This window comes from Dama dama, chromosome 13 (assembly GCF_033118175.1).
Source record: "Dama dama isolate Ldn47 chromosome 13, ASM3311817v1, whole genome shotgun sequence".
In the NCBI taxonomy this organism is placed as follows: Eukaryota; Metazoa; Chordata; class Mammalia; order Artiodactyla; family Cervidae; genus Dama; species Dama dama.
The window spans coordinates 31,638,523-31,652,105 of NC_083693.1; the positions used below are offsets into that span (position 1 = coordinate 31,638,523).

Sequence of the window (13,583 nt, forward strand, 5' to 3'; positions counted from 1 at the left end):
TACCTAAATGGAGTACTCTACACTTGCTGATTTGCAGTCAGCCTTTTTTTTCATCCTATAACAGAACAGAAAGACATTCCTCCTTCTTTCTACAACTGTATGCTCTTCTACTATTTGGGGTTACAGAAGTGAATGGTTCTTTTCTCAGGCAGCTCACAGTCTTAAAAGTACTGTTTGGAGAAGGGGAGAAAGGCAAATTAAAGGTTCAACATCAAGGCAGCTATCGTCACAGCCATGCACTTGGAATGAGAGGAGAGAAAGAAACTGAAGGGTTCTGAGAAATCTTTGGGTATTCACTAGGTGTGGCTGCAAGATGACAGCAAACTGCTGTCTCTCTTCCACCTTCCCCTGCGAGACAAAACTGATCATCTCACTCCCTTTCCTGATTAGAAAACAAAGGGATTCTCCTTGAGGGAGTTAAGAAAGTGAATAGAGAAGCAGTAATTATCCATAGTTGTTTGTAAGCATTTTAAATAGAGGCGAAAAGCTGTACTGCATTGACACATTGCAACTTACTAAATTATCTCCCCATTCACTTCTGCATTTTAGAGATTCAGAGACCAAAGCCACAGCAGATGTTTATTTTAAGGACACAAAGGGACATCTAAGTGCATACATTAAATGAGACAGGTAAGATAGCTAGAATCAGATATGGATATTTGAAAATTATCTCTATGAAACTGAAACTGTACTAACGAATAACCTTAGGGAGGATGCAGGGAGAGAAAGAGAACAGTAGGTGATAGTTAAGACTTCAGGGATTACTACAATGACTGGATAGTTAAAATAAAGAACCCTGCAAATTAATTAGAGGAATATTCACTTAAATAGAATGGAACCTCAGTATCCTCGACAACTACAGAAGACCTCTGCCAAACATATGCAGTAAATGTTGAACTGAACTGAACAGGCAGCCTGATGAAAAGGGATATGAGATATCCAATGAGGGATGGAAGAGGATTTGGGCACAGAATATACTGATGTCTAAACACAGTCAGAACCATACACCGTAACTAAGAGTCAAGAGTACTAGCAATACAAGTGGCAGTGGAAGCCACAGGAATAAATACAGTTCACACGAAGCGCATGCATGGAGAATGAGAAGAGGTCAAGGGCTGAGTCCTGGACACACTGACCTCAGAGAGAGTAGTGTCATGGCAGCCAAGAGTTTTGAGCAAAACCTCCTAAACTTCAGATCAGAAACTCTACCTGCTGGAGGAAAGGGGAGGACAGAGCTGTCACATGGGTATGGAAACCTTTAGGAGTATTTATTAATAAATTAGGGGCTTCCCTGCTGGCTCAGATGGTATATAATCTGCCTGTAATGCAGGAGACCCGGGTTCAATCCCTCAGTCGGGAAAATCCCCTGGAAAAGGAAATGGCAACTCACTCCAGTATTCTTGCCTAGAGAATTCCACGGACAGAGGAGCCTGGTGGGCTACAGTTCATGGGGTCTGTAGAACCAAGAAAAGGGAAAGCCTGTTTGGGGCTCTGAGAAGAGATCCCTATCCCCAGGGACCTTAGTGACAGGGCTTGACAAATGGACAGGACTCTTCTTTCCAACAATATAATTTTCCCTGAAATGGATCTAATAATGTGCCTTGTGCTTCCATCAAGACTAAATTGGACTCCACTGACTCATAAGTCTTTTTGTGTCTTCGGCTCCGACCCTTGCTTCCCGTAGCACTCACTAAATGACAGCACTGTTGTTCTTTCTACCCGAGAATCTATTTCAGGGACACGGTGGACAGTCTATAGTTGCCTGTGCTATTATTACCTGGGGCACAGTGGGATCCTTTATTGCATTCATTTTGGATGTAAAGGAAAAGAGGAAACACAAAATGAAGTAGAATGATATCTTGCTAGGTAAATCCCCTGAGATGAATGTTCTTTATGATGAAGTCAGCTGTGTGGAAAAAAAAAATTTTTTTTTTTTTTAAATGGCTACTTCATAAATCTTGCCTTGCAGTGTTTGCAAGGATCTTTGTGGCTCAGAAATAGCATTCGACTAAACTAATATGTGGGGTAAAAATATCTCTAGGTTCTGTTTGACTAAAAATGGCTGAAGATACATACATCTTATCCCTGGCAAAATTCAATTCAGTCTGGCAAATATTTATGGAGCACCAACTGTGTTCCAGGATGCAGAGGTGCAAGGCCAGAGTTCATGGCCCCAAGTGGTGCCCAGATACTGAGACACTGGGGAAGGGGCACCCTGAGTCACTGATGGAAAGGAAGGTGTATTTCTCATTGTGAATTAACAAGCTGGTATCTGATCTAACAAGAAACCAGTATGGTGGTTCGTTTAAATAAGCTTGGTTAACAGACCCAAGCCTTGGTAACAAGCAATCTAATTTCTGGATTTTTCGGCTGAGGCCTGGGCTCAGGATCACACTGCAGGTGCAGGTAATTAAAATCATTCTGGGAGGGAGAGGGAGCTCAAGTGCTTCCTCCTGCTGTGCCAGCTTACTAAAGGGCAGCAGGGCATGGTTTCTGTTTCCAATGCTGGGGACTCCTGTCCTTCCTCTCTTAAGAATTCTGAACTAGGTGAGGGAAGAAGTGGTGGTCAGAGACAGGAGGGACAAGGGAGGGGGGTGGAGGAGAGAAAGTGGGAGACAGAGAGACAAACAGACACACATACACATACAGAGAGAAAGAGAGGGGGAGAGGATGGGTAAAGGCTGTTGGGAAGGCAAAACCACTAAAATAACACTAAAGGTATTTTTTTTTTTTTCCACTTTGACACCATTTTTAAATAAATGTCAGTAATCCTGGCACCGAGAATCCTGAGCCTGGGGGGCTAGCCAGCCTACACCTGACAGTTTAAATGCAACAACTTGCTGTTTGGAATTTATTTTAAAATTCAAATAGACTGTAAAGCGTTCCTGGAATCAAAAACTGATGGCTCTTGCTGTTAAACTCTGACTCTGTCAGTGCAGGTATGAACCAGTGCCTGAAAACTCCCTCTTTCTGCGGAAGAAGAGGAGGACTGATACAAGGGCAACAGAGAACCAGCTGTTTCTGCACAGCCATTATTCATGTCAGGACTGTCACCTTTCCCAGGGGTATGTCAAGCAGGTAGATTACCCAGAGTTAGGTATTTGGACACAGAGATTTTAATTATTCACTCCTACTCTTAACATTTTCTAGGCCAAAATCTTCTCTTCTGTGCTCCATGGCCAGGTACTCCAGGTCTTCACTGAAGTGCTAGCCATAGATTCAAGCTGGTTCAAAGCTGCTGTTCTCATTTCTCTTCCTCTCCCCTCACCCCTCCACGTAACTGATATACCACAAGAATCACTTTTTGTAAGAGATTCATGACTGTTAGCAACGATTCATGACTTTTAGCAACTTTTGATGCCACAAAACATCTGCATTCTACTCTCTCCTCACAGAGCCTGTCACACAGCTACTTCTCAAAAAAAAAAAACAAAAAAACCCACAAACTCCAGCTCAAACATGTTGTTCTTCAGGTCTTCTGGTGTCCCTTCTATGGAAATAGGAGAGTTGAAGTCAAACCTCATTTCTTGTTTGCTTGTGTAGCCTTGGACAAATTACCTGTCATCTCTAAGCCTTGCTTTAAAAATAAAAAAGAAGAAGATAGGGACTTCTCTGGTGGGCCATTGGTTAAGACACTGTGCTTCCACTGCAGGGAACACAGATTCAATTCCTGGTAGGGGAACTAAGACCTCACAAGCTACACAGCAAAAAAATAAATATGTAATAAAAATTAAAAAAAAAAGAGATATCTACCTTGGTATGTTATTGTGAGGATGAAATGAGGTAACATAAAAGTGTTGCCCAGCTGGCTGGCTTGTAGTAAACGCTCAATAAATAGTAGCAGTAGAGGTGCCCACATTTTGACAGGGCTGTTTTCACAGGACTATTGTGAAATGTTTGCATCAGAACCTCTTCCTACTATTCAAACCAGCCAAGTCAGAGTGTTCTCCTTTGGTCTGGAAAACTGATGAAAAAATGACATTTGTTCATTCTTACATTGTAGGTGGTGGAAATGATTATCATAATTGCATTTTAGAAATTAGGAAACTGAACCTCTCTCTTGGCTAAAGTCACTCAGGTTGGTCTGCATCTAAAGTCAGCACCGTCCCCATCTGCAGATGCTGACGACTTCTGTGGAGATGCACACCCACCTGTGGGTGGGGGCCGACTCCTGCTTGCCCTGGGGAAAACGGAGTCAGTCCTTGACAATGTCTAAGTGGAATATGCAAAATTCTGAAGGGAAACGTGCATTTTCCCAAGTGAGCCAGGATCACAACTCATACCCCAAATATGACAGTGGGTCAGGGGTCCCCTGAGGGAACTTGGGAGAGAGGAGTAGTACGAGGTGGCCTGAAGAGGGAGATGGAGCAGTCTCAGAGTCTTTCTCCGAAGAGCATTCAACAGAAGGATAGCCAGTCTCCATCCTCTCTACCCCTCAAATCCAAATTACACACAGGTGCTACTGCCAGCAATCTATATACTCTGTGTGTTTATGTGCTTATTGGAGATTCACCACCTTCAGTAAATTTCTCCTGGTTGATTTCCCTTTGAGTTGATAGTGTCTCCACTCTGAGGCCTCTCATACTTGGATATCCAGTTGGAATTACCTTTTCCTGCACTCCATCAGGTTACGATGCACTCTTCTACATTATTCCTATCTACATCCTAACTATCCTCTGCTTGATTCTTCAATTAGATCTTAAGATTTGTATTTTACATTTTAAAAAATCTTTTCACTACCCCAACATTGAGCCTAGAAATATATATTGGGTGCTAATAAATGCTTGTGGAGTGAAAAATAAGTTGCAAATCTTAAGAGTCTTTAGATTAGGGATTTTTCCTAGAGTTTTAACTGAACAGAACAAATATTAAATAAATGACTAAAGTTTGTGTTTAGTTTACAAAAATGAGCAAATTAAAATGCTGAAGAAAAAAAACTAATTTTTGTTCCAGAAAAATAACACGCTTTCAGCTCATTTCTAGCCAGTGGGGGTTTAGTCATCAGTAGCTTGTCACCCACCCTCCTGAGAAGCTCTCAAGGCGTATGTGTCACACGCCTTGAGAGGAACATATGGAACCCACCATCAGATGCAAAGGGGGTACTTATGACTACATGGAGACACTGTTGTGCCAATGTTCTCACTCCTTTTGGAGGATTCACCTTCATTCTGACTCACTTTCTTAAATGTTTACCTTTATATTTGCCAACTGTTTGAATTGGTGTTTCAACTGTTCTGACCATCTGCTGGGAGAAAACTTTGAGATTACGTCAGTTTTTGTATCAAACTGTATAGGTTTGGAGTTGGAGGAGAACTTGAAGCTCAGCAAGTCTAACTCTTTCACTCATTTCGTCACAAGGCTTCTTCACTGCCTCGTGTGTGTCAGTCCCAGGGCTAGGTGTTGGCAAGGCAGAGACTCCAGCCTGATACTCACAGGGAAGATGGACTTGAAAACAGACTCAATGAGGTGATGCAGGTACCATGACAAATGGGTGTCTGAGGAACACGTGCTATGCTCAGGAGGTGAGCTGGGTCTTTACCTAGGCAGAGTGTGTACTAAGAGGGGAGGAAGTAGGAAAAGATTAGTCTAACATACAGTGGAGAAGGCAGGGGCAAGATCAATAAACATTTATTGAACATTATTCATATAATGTTCATATATGGGCTGCCAGACTCTATGTTAATTGCTAAAGGCATGAAAGATACAGACTTCCTCTCAAGGAGCTTATCATTTAAGTACACATAAACAAATTACAATGCATTGTGATAAACGCACTGACTGTATATGGGAACCAGTTAGAGGCCATCACCTGGTCTGCATGAGAAGGGATGAGGGTCAGAACAAAGAGAATGATGGAAGAAAAGAAGAGTGAATAAATAGAAGAGATGGTCAGGAGCTGAAGTCCACAGGACATGGGAAGGGCCTAGGTGGGTAGGATGGGAGAGAAGAAGGAGTCCTGGGTGACTTCCAGGTTTCTGATGTGGGTAACTGGAAAGAATCATTCTCTGAAAACAAAGATAAAGGCATATGAACAGTTTCAGGAAGAAAGATGAATTCACATTAAGATACATGCTAGAGATGTCTGCTGGACATCAGATAGAAGTTTCTAGCATGCAGCAATACTTTCAAGTCTAGAGCTCAGATATGATGGATGTCTGGGGATATCCATTGTTGAGTCATCAGCACAGAGTGGGAAGCTGAAGTCATAGAAGAGCCTGAGTATTCAAGGGCAACACCAGGAGAACAGAGTCAGGGCCATGGGCAGGGGAATGAGGCATCAGCCAAGGAGAAAGAAACAGCAATCCAGGGCACAGAAGAATCATGAGAAATCTGAAAACAGAGTGAGAAGAAGGTTTACGGGAGGGAGGAGATAAAAGTGTCAAATGCTTCCCAGATATTAAATAAACTGAAGATTTTAAACCAACAGCGGCTGAACTTGGCCCTAGGTCAACTTTGTCTGGGGAACTTTGCCAGTGTGGTTTCAGTGGCGTGTCTGTGGGCAGAAACCCGACTGCAGTGAACAGAAAAGAGAGGAGGGTAAAATGCTGAGGCTGTGGGCACTCTTTGTAAGATGCTCCCCATGAGGGGGAAAGGAGATCCGAGATCTTTATAGGAGGACACAGGACTGAGACAGGGTATCAGTTTTGTTTTGAGACTGGAGAAACTTGAGCAAGTTTACACGGTGTGGTGGGGGTGGGAGGAGCCATTACAGAAGGAGAGTTGAAAACAGAGAAGAGAAGGAGTTAACTACAGGAGTGATGTTCAGCAGAGCTAAGGGGACACTTCACTGCTGTGAAGACACAGCAGCAAGAGACTGGAAGACAAAAGGTGAAAGGGGGCAGAAAGAGGTCACCCTGCAGCAGAGGTCTTTCCCTGTGAGATTGGGAAATCAAGGGAATTGATATTGAAGCTTCAATATTATCTGCAAAATAAGAAAATGAGAAAACCAAGGCCCAGAGAAGTGGTGATCTGCATGATAATCCACAGAGAGTAATAGTTTGATTTAATCAAGTTTCTTGACTCCTTGCCTGGTCCTCTTTCTACTCCCTACAATATACTCACTTGTTTTGAAGATATTTGCATTGCCTGAATATCTGTTTGAAAATGGGGCTTTTTTGTACCTTTCTTTTGAAAGATGACCAGGCAAGGCTGGCTTCACAAAATGGAAGATTATGCCACCTGTCACCAAGGACAGTGAGCCTGCCAAAAGCCAGGAATGGGACCTAGAAGATTTGCCCTCTTGAAGTAAGTGACTTTCCTGGCGGTCCTGTGGCTAGGACTCCACAATCCCAATGCAGGGGGCCTGGGTTCAATCCCTGGTCAGGGAGCTAGATCCCATATGCTGCAATTAAAGAGTCTGTATGCCACAACTAAAGATCCCATGCGCCGCAATGAAGACCCAGCACAGCCAAATAAATAAATATTAAAAAAAATTTTTTTTTAATGGGTAAGATAGCAGCAGTTCACCCTCAGAGAGATCCTGACTTACTCATGCCACTTTCCAGTGCTTGGAAAATGCATTGAACACTTGAACTGTGAGCATCACTTCACTGGAAAACATTCTAGAAAAGTACCTGGAGGGAGAGTATGGTGTTACAGGGGAAGGAGTGGCTAAGAGTAAACTGTGGACAAGCCTCTTGGCCTTTCCACACACTTCCGAGGTCCTTTCTAAGGGTAACACACACATCTGAGGAAGAGGTGGACAGGACCAAGCACTGATGACTAGAGCTAGCCAGTGGAGCCCACAGAGAAAACAGGAAACAAAAATACAAAGGAAGGATAATGAAGATTAGATCCATCATTTAGCCGTGGAGGGGCCTGTCAAATGGAATAGAAATAGACAAACACTAAGCAACTTTTCCAAATTATGTCTACTTGGAAAACATAGCTTGTGTCCTTAACTCATATAACAATAGGGAAAAGGAGAAAAAAAACACCTTCATATCACAATCACACACTTTAGAACTGGAAAAGACTTAAGTCCAACCTATTAGGACCAATTCATAGGTTTGTCTTCCCCAAGATTGCTTATCTCTCCTTCTGTGATTTCTTTAACAATATCAACTGGCTTCTAGGGTAAATAGAAATACTCAGATAGCAAACAAACTTGCAACAGGCACTGGCTTGCTTTCTGCAGTGTCCTGAATAAAGGCCCCTAGACAAAGGACTCTGGATGTGGGAGGCTGACCCTGAGGTGGAGAACTGGGTTAAAATCCTGTAATCTCTGATCAAAACCATTCCATGTAATTAAAGCCACAGGAGTACAAATGTGGATCTAAACCAAGGCCTCCTATAACTTGAAATGTTTCCCTCTTGGAGATTAAACCTTCATGTAACATATAATAACTTTATCATTATAATTTACATAGCATCTTTCTTCATTGGAGCCTAAAGTGCTTTATATATGCAATGATTAATTCTTACAATATCTTATAAAGCAGACAATCAGCAAGGATTATTATTCCCATTTTGCAAAAGATAAAATCAGAGCAGAGAAACATGATGAGATTTTTTTGTAGGTCAGAAAAAATGAGTGGAAGATTATCATTTTTAAATTCTCTTTTAGGAACTTATTTATTGAGTTCAACCCTTGTGCTCTGGTGTGTTTGTGATACAGTAGAGTGGGTGGGGTGGAAAGGGGGAAATGGTTTGAATAACACAATATAAAGACGAAAGAACATTTAGGAGCCTGTAATTCCAACTCAAGCTATAGAAACAGAAGTTAAATTGTGCCACTGGGCACAGTCTATGAAACTACAAACTCAGCAAATCTGCCTTGTCCCAGAAATGAGAGAGATATTCTTTTACTCCCTTGTGAATGGTATGGATGTTAAAAATAAACAAAGTATTCAATTTTTACATTCATAATAGGAGAGAAAAGAGGGATTCCACCATATAAGGAAATGGGCTGAGATGAAAACTATCATGCACACATTCCCTGACCATGCTAACCAAAGCAGCACCCTGTTATGACGTTCTGTGCTCTTACTCTGCTCAATTACTCTCCATAGTACATACATATTCATTTTTTTATTTGTCTATCTCCCCCACTAGAAATAGAAGCTCCACGAGGGCAGGGTTTTTATCCTTATTCCTTGATGTTTTCAGGGCCTAGAACAGTACCTGGCATCTAACACTCAAAAAGATGTCAAACTAATGAAGAATACCTGTAGATTATAGGTCTAGTTCTGTCATTGATCAATTCTACAACCTTGGAGAAGTCATTTAATCTCTTAGGGGTGTTTATTAAGAGGAAAAAAGGCATTCAACCAGATAATCCTTTCAACACTTCAATATTGTGATTTTATATATAAAATGAACCATAATACAAGGCAAAGTGTGATTAAGCTAAAGTGGATAAATGTCACATTTCTGGGCTGCCCAGCATTTTTTGAATATCTTTCTGTTCAGACAATTTACTACCTGATGAGCACTCTCTCTCCAAGGATGATACTAGAAGTTCACTGGCCCAGTCTTCCTTTAAGCCAGGAACAAGTCATTTGACTTGGGTTCTGCTTATGAAATACAATTTCAAGAGAAATATATATTTTTAAGGTAAGCAATGTGAGGAAACAGGTACCATGTGGAGTTCACTTTTTGGTGGGGAGGTTGCAGGAGTTCCTGCTTTCTGGAGCTCCACATCAGCTGTGGAGAGGAAGAGTCCGGGTTGTGTTGCAGCAGCAAAGTTGTTTAATGTGGCTCAAGACTTGTACAGTAGAGAATGAAAAGGAGAAAATAGTGTTTCACTGAGGAAAAAGCAAGGCAGCCTTAGGTATCACAGACTTGATCCAAATCCTGTTCTGCCACTTACTGGCTGTTCCTTTGAACAAATTATACATCCTCTTCAGCCCCAGTTTAATCATCTTAAAAATGATTATTGTCTTAAATTCACTCACAGCCTCAGAAAACTCTTTGTTGCTACGATTACCCCTGGGACTTCTGCTAGAGTGTTTGCCTCTAGATCTCTGGGTCAAAGTGAGGCTTCAAACTAGGTCAATCTATAAAGCTATGAGAAGATAAAACACTGAGCTACAACAGTAATAACAGAAACAGCAAAGTCAACTAATAAAAGGTAATTTTTTCCATATGTATTAACAGGCCCCAAACACATTACTACCCAGCAGAATATAATTGTTATTACTGTTGTTATTTAGTTGTTAAGTTGTGCCTGACTCTGTGACCCCATGGACTACAGTCAGGCTCCTCTGACCAGTGGGATTTTCTAGGCAAGGATACTGAAGTGGGTTGCTATTTCTTTCTACATAGGACCTTCCATGACTGAGGGATTGAACTCTTACCTCTTGCATTGGCAGGTGGATTCTTTACCACTGAGCCACTGGGCAAGCAGCTGATGCTGTAACAATTATCCTTAATTGCCAAGCAAAGATTAAATTATGGCCCCCTTACTCTGGTTACGGTACAGAATTAAGTATTATATTTAATGTACATTTCTAGAAAAGTGGTTCCAGTGAACAAGTTTTGTTGCTTAAAGGCTGTCAGTTATCTGGAAAATTCCCTTTCATGGAACAGATTATTTCTCAGTGATGCCAGAAAGTGAAATATAGTAACTGACAAGATATCAGAATATGAGAAAATATTATATGCATAAATAGTTTCATTTGAAAATTGGCTGGCATCCCGCTTTTCACAGAAACTCTCTGAAGCCTAGGAGCTCCTAAGTGCAGTTTTGGAATTTAAAGAAAAGAAATATACTCTTTTCTATGTAAGTTCTCATTACCTAGAAATAACACTAATAAAGTCACAAGGAAATCAGAAAGCTGGACTTAAAAACTGATTTCCCAAATATCGTCTCTGACTGCTGATACCAACCAGGCAAGCATTTGCCTGAGTTTTTCAACTGTTACACTGCTACTCATCTTTATTCCAATTTCCCCTTCAAGTTTATTATTTCCTATTCCCTCTTCCTAAATATGGGTTATTTCCTGACCTGTGGATTTTGGCCTTCTGCTTTTCTCTATAAATCCTTTCTCCTTCGGAAAGATCATAAACACTGATGTTTTCAACTGTTGTTTCTTCACGGATGACTCACACATTTACCTATTTAGATACAGCCTCTCTTTCAACAGCTTTAGTCATGTATTTCTAAAACCCTCTTAAGATTTTTCTTCTGAATATTTCACTACTATCTCAAATTCTACATATCTTTTTTGAGCTCTGAGCTCATTTTTGTTTTAAAACCAACACATGCTATGCACATCCCTTCTCAGTTACAATTTCCAAGACTTAAGAATTGGGAGTCTTTTCTGATTCCTCCTGATCCTTTTCTCCCATCATCCACTTGGCTACTATACCACTCAGTTACTGTAATCTTGGTCTTTCTGTTCTCACCTTTATTACCCAACACCAAGATTATCCTATCTCCCCATCCATACTCTTTCATACTTGAGCCAGGATAGTGTCTGTAAAAAGTAGATTGGAACATTCACAGTTCATCATTCATTCCACAAACACTGAGTGCTTATTTTATACAGTACACTACATTACACACTCAGGATGCAGAAATGAATGATTATCGTCTAGTAGGGAAAAAAGACTTGTACAAAAATAATTTTAGTTCCAACAGAGAAACTAGTACTTAATGAACAGATTAAGAATGGTTCCCAGAGCATAATGAACATTGAGTAGAAGGAAAACTTATTTCTAGATGGAGCTACTATTTCATTCAGCTTTAATTAAAGGATAGAATTTCAACATCCCAAGATAGAGAGATGAGCCTCTACAGAGACTCCCCTGAATTTCTTGTCTCTAGTCAATTTCTATTGATTGAGAAAGGCCAAGAACGCTGGTCAGTATCAACGGGGAAAACAGAAATGGCATCAAATAGAAACATTGATGTTTCCAAGCTGGAAACTCATGAGTATTAAGGAAATGCGGGAGCCACTATGGAAAGCAATTCGGGACGAAGGAGGCCAAAATACACTGCGAAACAGTCAGCGTTTATACACCTACGAACATTCCAGAAGAAACGAACAAAACTCCTGAAGGGAGCTGGGTACTGACGACTTAAGCTGGAGCAGAGCGGGGCCGTGTTTCGGCAAAAACAGGTACAAAACGGACTAGAGAAATCTTACTACTGAGGTTCGCCGGAACAGGAGTGAAAGCTGTAGCATCGCTGAAGGGATCCCCTCGGGCCTACTCTGCGGCCGGCATTCGCCTCAAGTTCCTCACGCAGACTCGGCGCCGGCGGCCAAAAGCAGCTTTTCCCGCCCTTCTCAGCTAAGAAGTTCCAGAACTTTCGTCCCTAGCCGTCGCCGGCTCCAAATTAAGGGGGCTCAAAATACAGCGCTGCGTCTCTTTCTGCCAGTCACCAGGCCGGTTGGAAGCGCACGGAAAGCATCAACACTTACAGTCCGACCTAACTACTCTCGCAGAGCCCTGCGCGAGCCAGCATCATCTTCGAAAAAACTGCGGAAAATACACACAGAGAGCCGGAGATCCCGCGAGACTTCACAGGCCTGCCTCGGCCTCAGCGCGCCGGAAGCGGAAGTCAGGAGGCGGTCGAATTCTGGCCGAAGTGGCTCTGTTACCTGGGAGAGGTGGAGGCGTGTATACGGAGGTCCTGTGCCAGCGCCCTGGACCGGAGGTATGTTTCCCTGCGCATCCGGAGCCCTGAGCTGGATAGACACAGTCCTGGGCGGAGGAGTCGTTCGTTCGGGCTGCAGGGGACAGGGAGTCGGGCCGGCAGGCCGAACTGAGTGGCCGGCGAGGTGTCCTCGGGCTCTGCAGTTTTGGGACCAGACTTTTTGGCGAAATCAGAAGCCGCTTCCCCCTCACGGCCTCTAATTTCCTTCGCACCTGGGGCCGAGGTGCTTTAGAAGGAGCCCAACAGTCAAAGCTGCGAGAGAGAACTGAGAAACGCAGCGGTTCTCAGTCGGTGTCTTCGTCGGTTAATTCTCTGGGTTCATCTCTCAGGGCATGACTACCCATTCTGGGTAGTCCTTTCCGAGGTTAGTGACCCACAGGGAAAGTTCCCTGTGGTTTTATTTAGGGCCTAGAAACTAGCCGTCTCGAGTACACATCTGTACTTTGTTGTTGTGGTGGTGGTTTTTTAACAGAAAAGAACTTTGTCAAGTTTTATTCACGCTCGAATTGATTTTGAAGGCCCAGAGGACACGTCTTGTAGCGTCTTCTAGCTCTTCGGTAGCACTTTCAGCTCCAATTCCCTCTTTCAGATTAGTGTCGGAAGTCTTTTAATCCTACCACTTAATTAACAAGACCCTTACGGTTCCTGTCCCCGCGGCACACACCTTTTGAGAATTTCTTTCAAGGGAGTCAAGTTTTTTGTTTTTCTTCCCACAGATCTACACAATCTAAACATTAAACAGAACAGCCGCTTCAAACCCCTGAGGTGAGTAAAGCATGGATCAATGAAAATCCTATTTAAGTTTCATCCTCACCAATAATGATAAAGGTGATAAACATTTGCTTATTTATGGGAGGGGGATCCTGGGAAAACATAAAAATACAGTAGCACATTTGCCTTGCCTTATGGTTTTTATCACCCCTCTGGTTAGGTTTGGGTCATCTTTCTGGTGATTCCTGTGATTCCTATAGAAATTGAG

General features: G+C 42.3%; 1 protein-coding gene and 1 long non-coding RNA gene across 5 annotated transcripts in view; one reads left to right on the forward strand and one right to left on the reverse strand.

Annotated features, from left to right (window-relative positions):
• The window catches only part of HOMER2 (homer scaffold protein 2), a 131,928-nt gene extending 119,473 nt beyond the window's left edge, over positions 1–12,455 (reverse strand). The window contains exon 1 of one of the 3 annotated variants that reach the window (XM_061158822.1): positions 12,369–12,455. Coding sequence is in view for 1 of the 3 variants with exons in the window: in XM_061158818.1 (XP_061014801.1) it covers positions 1,137–1,156 (20 nt within the window). In the remaining 2 variants the exon portion in view is untranslated. Of the gene's footprint in view, positions 1–1,136; positions 11,583–12,092 lie in introns of those variants that run through there. The other 2 variants (XM_061158820.1, XM_061158818.1) reach the window with 2 other exon arrangements.
• A 12-nt stretch (positions 12,456–12,467) lies between these two features.
• The window catches only part of LOC133067837 (uncharacterized), a 38,790-nt gene continuing 37,674 nt past the window's right edge, over positions 12,468–13,583 (forward strand). The window contains exons 1-2 of one of the 2 annotated variants that reach the window (XR_009695416.1): positions 12,468–12,604; positions 13,321–13,369. This is a non-coding gene — a long non-coding RNA (uncharacterized LOC133067837). The remainder of the gene's footprint in view (positions 12,605–13,320; positions 13,370–13,583) is intronic. The other variant, XR_009695415.1, reaches the window with a different exon arrangement.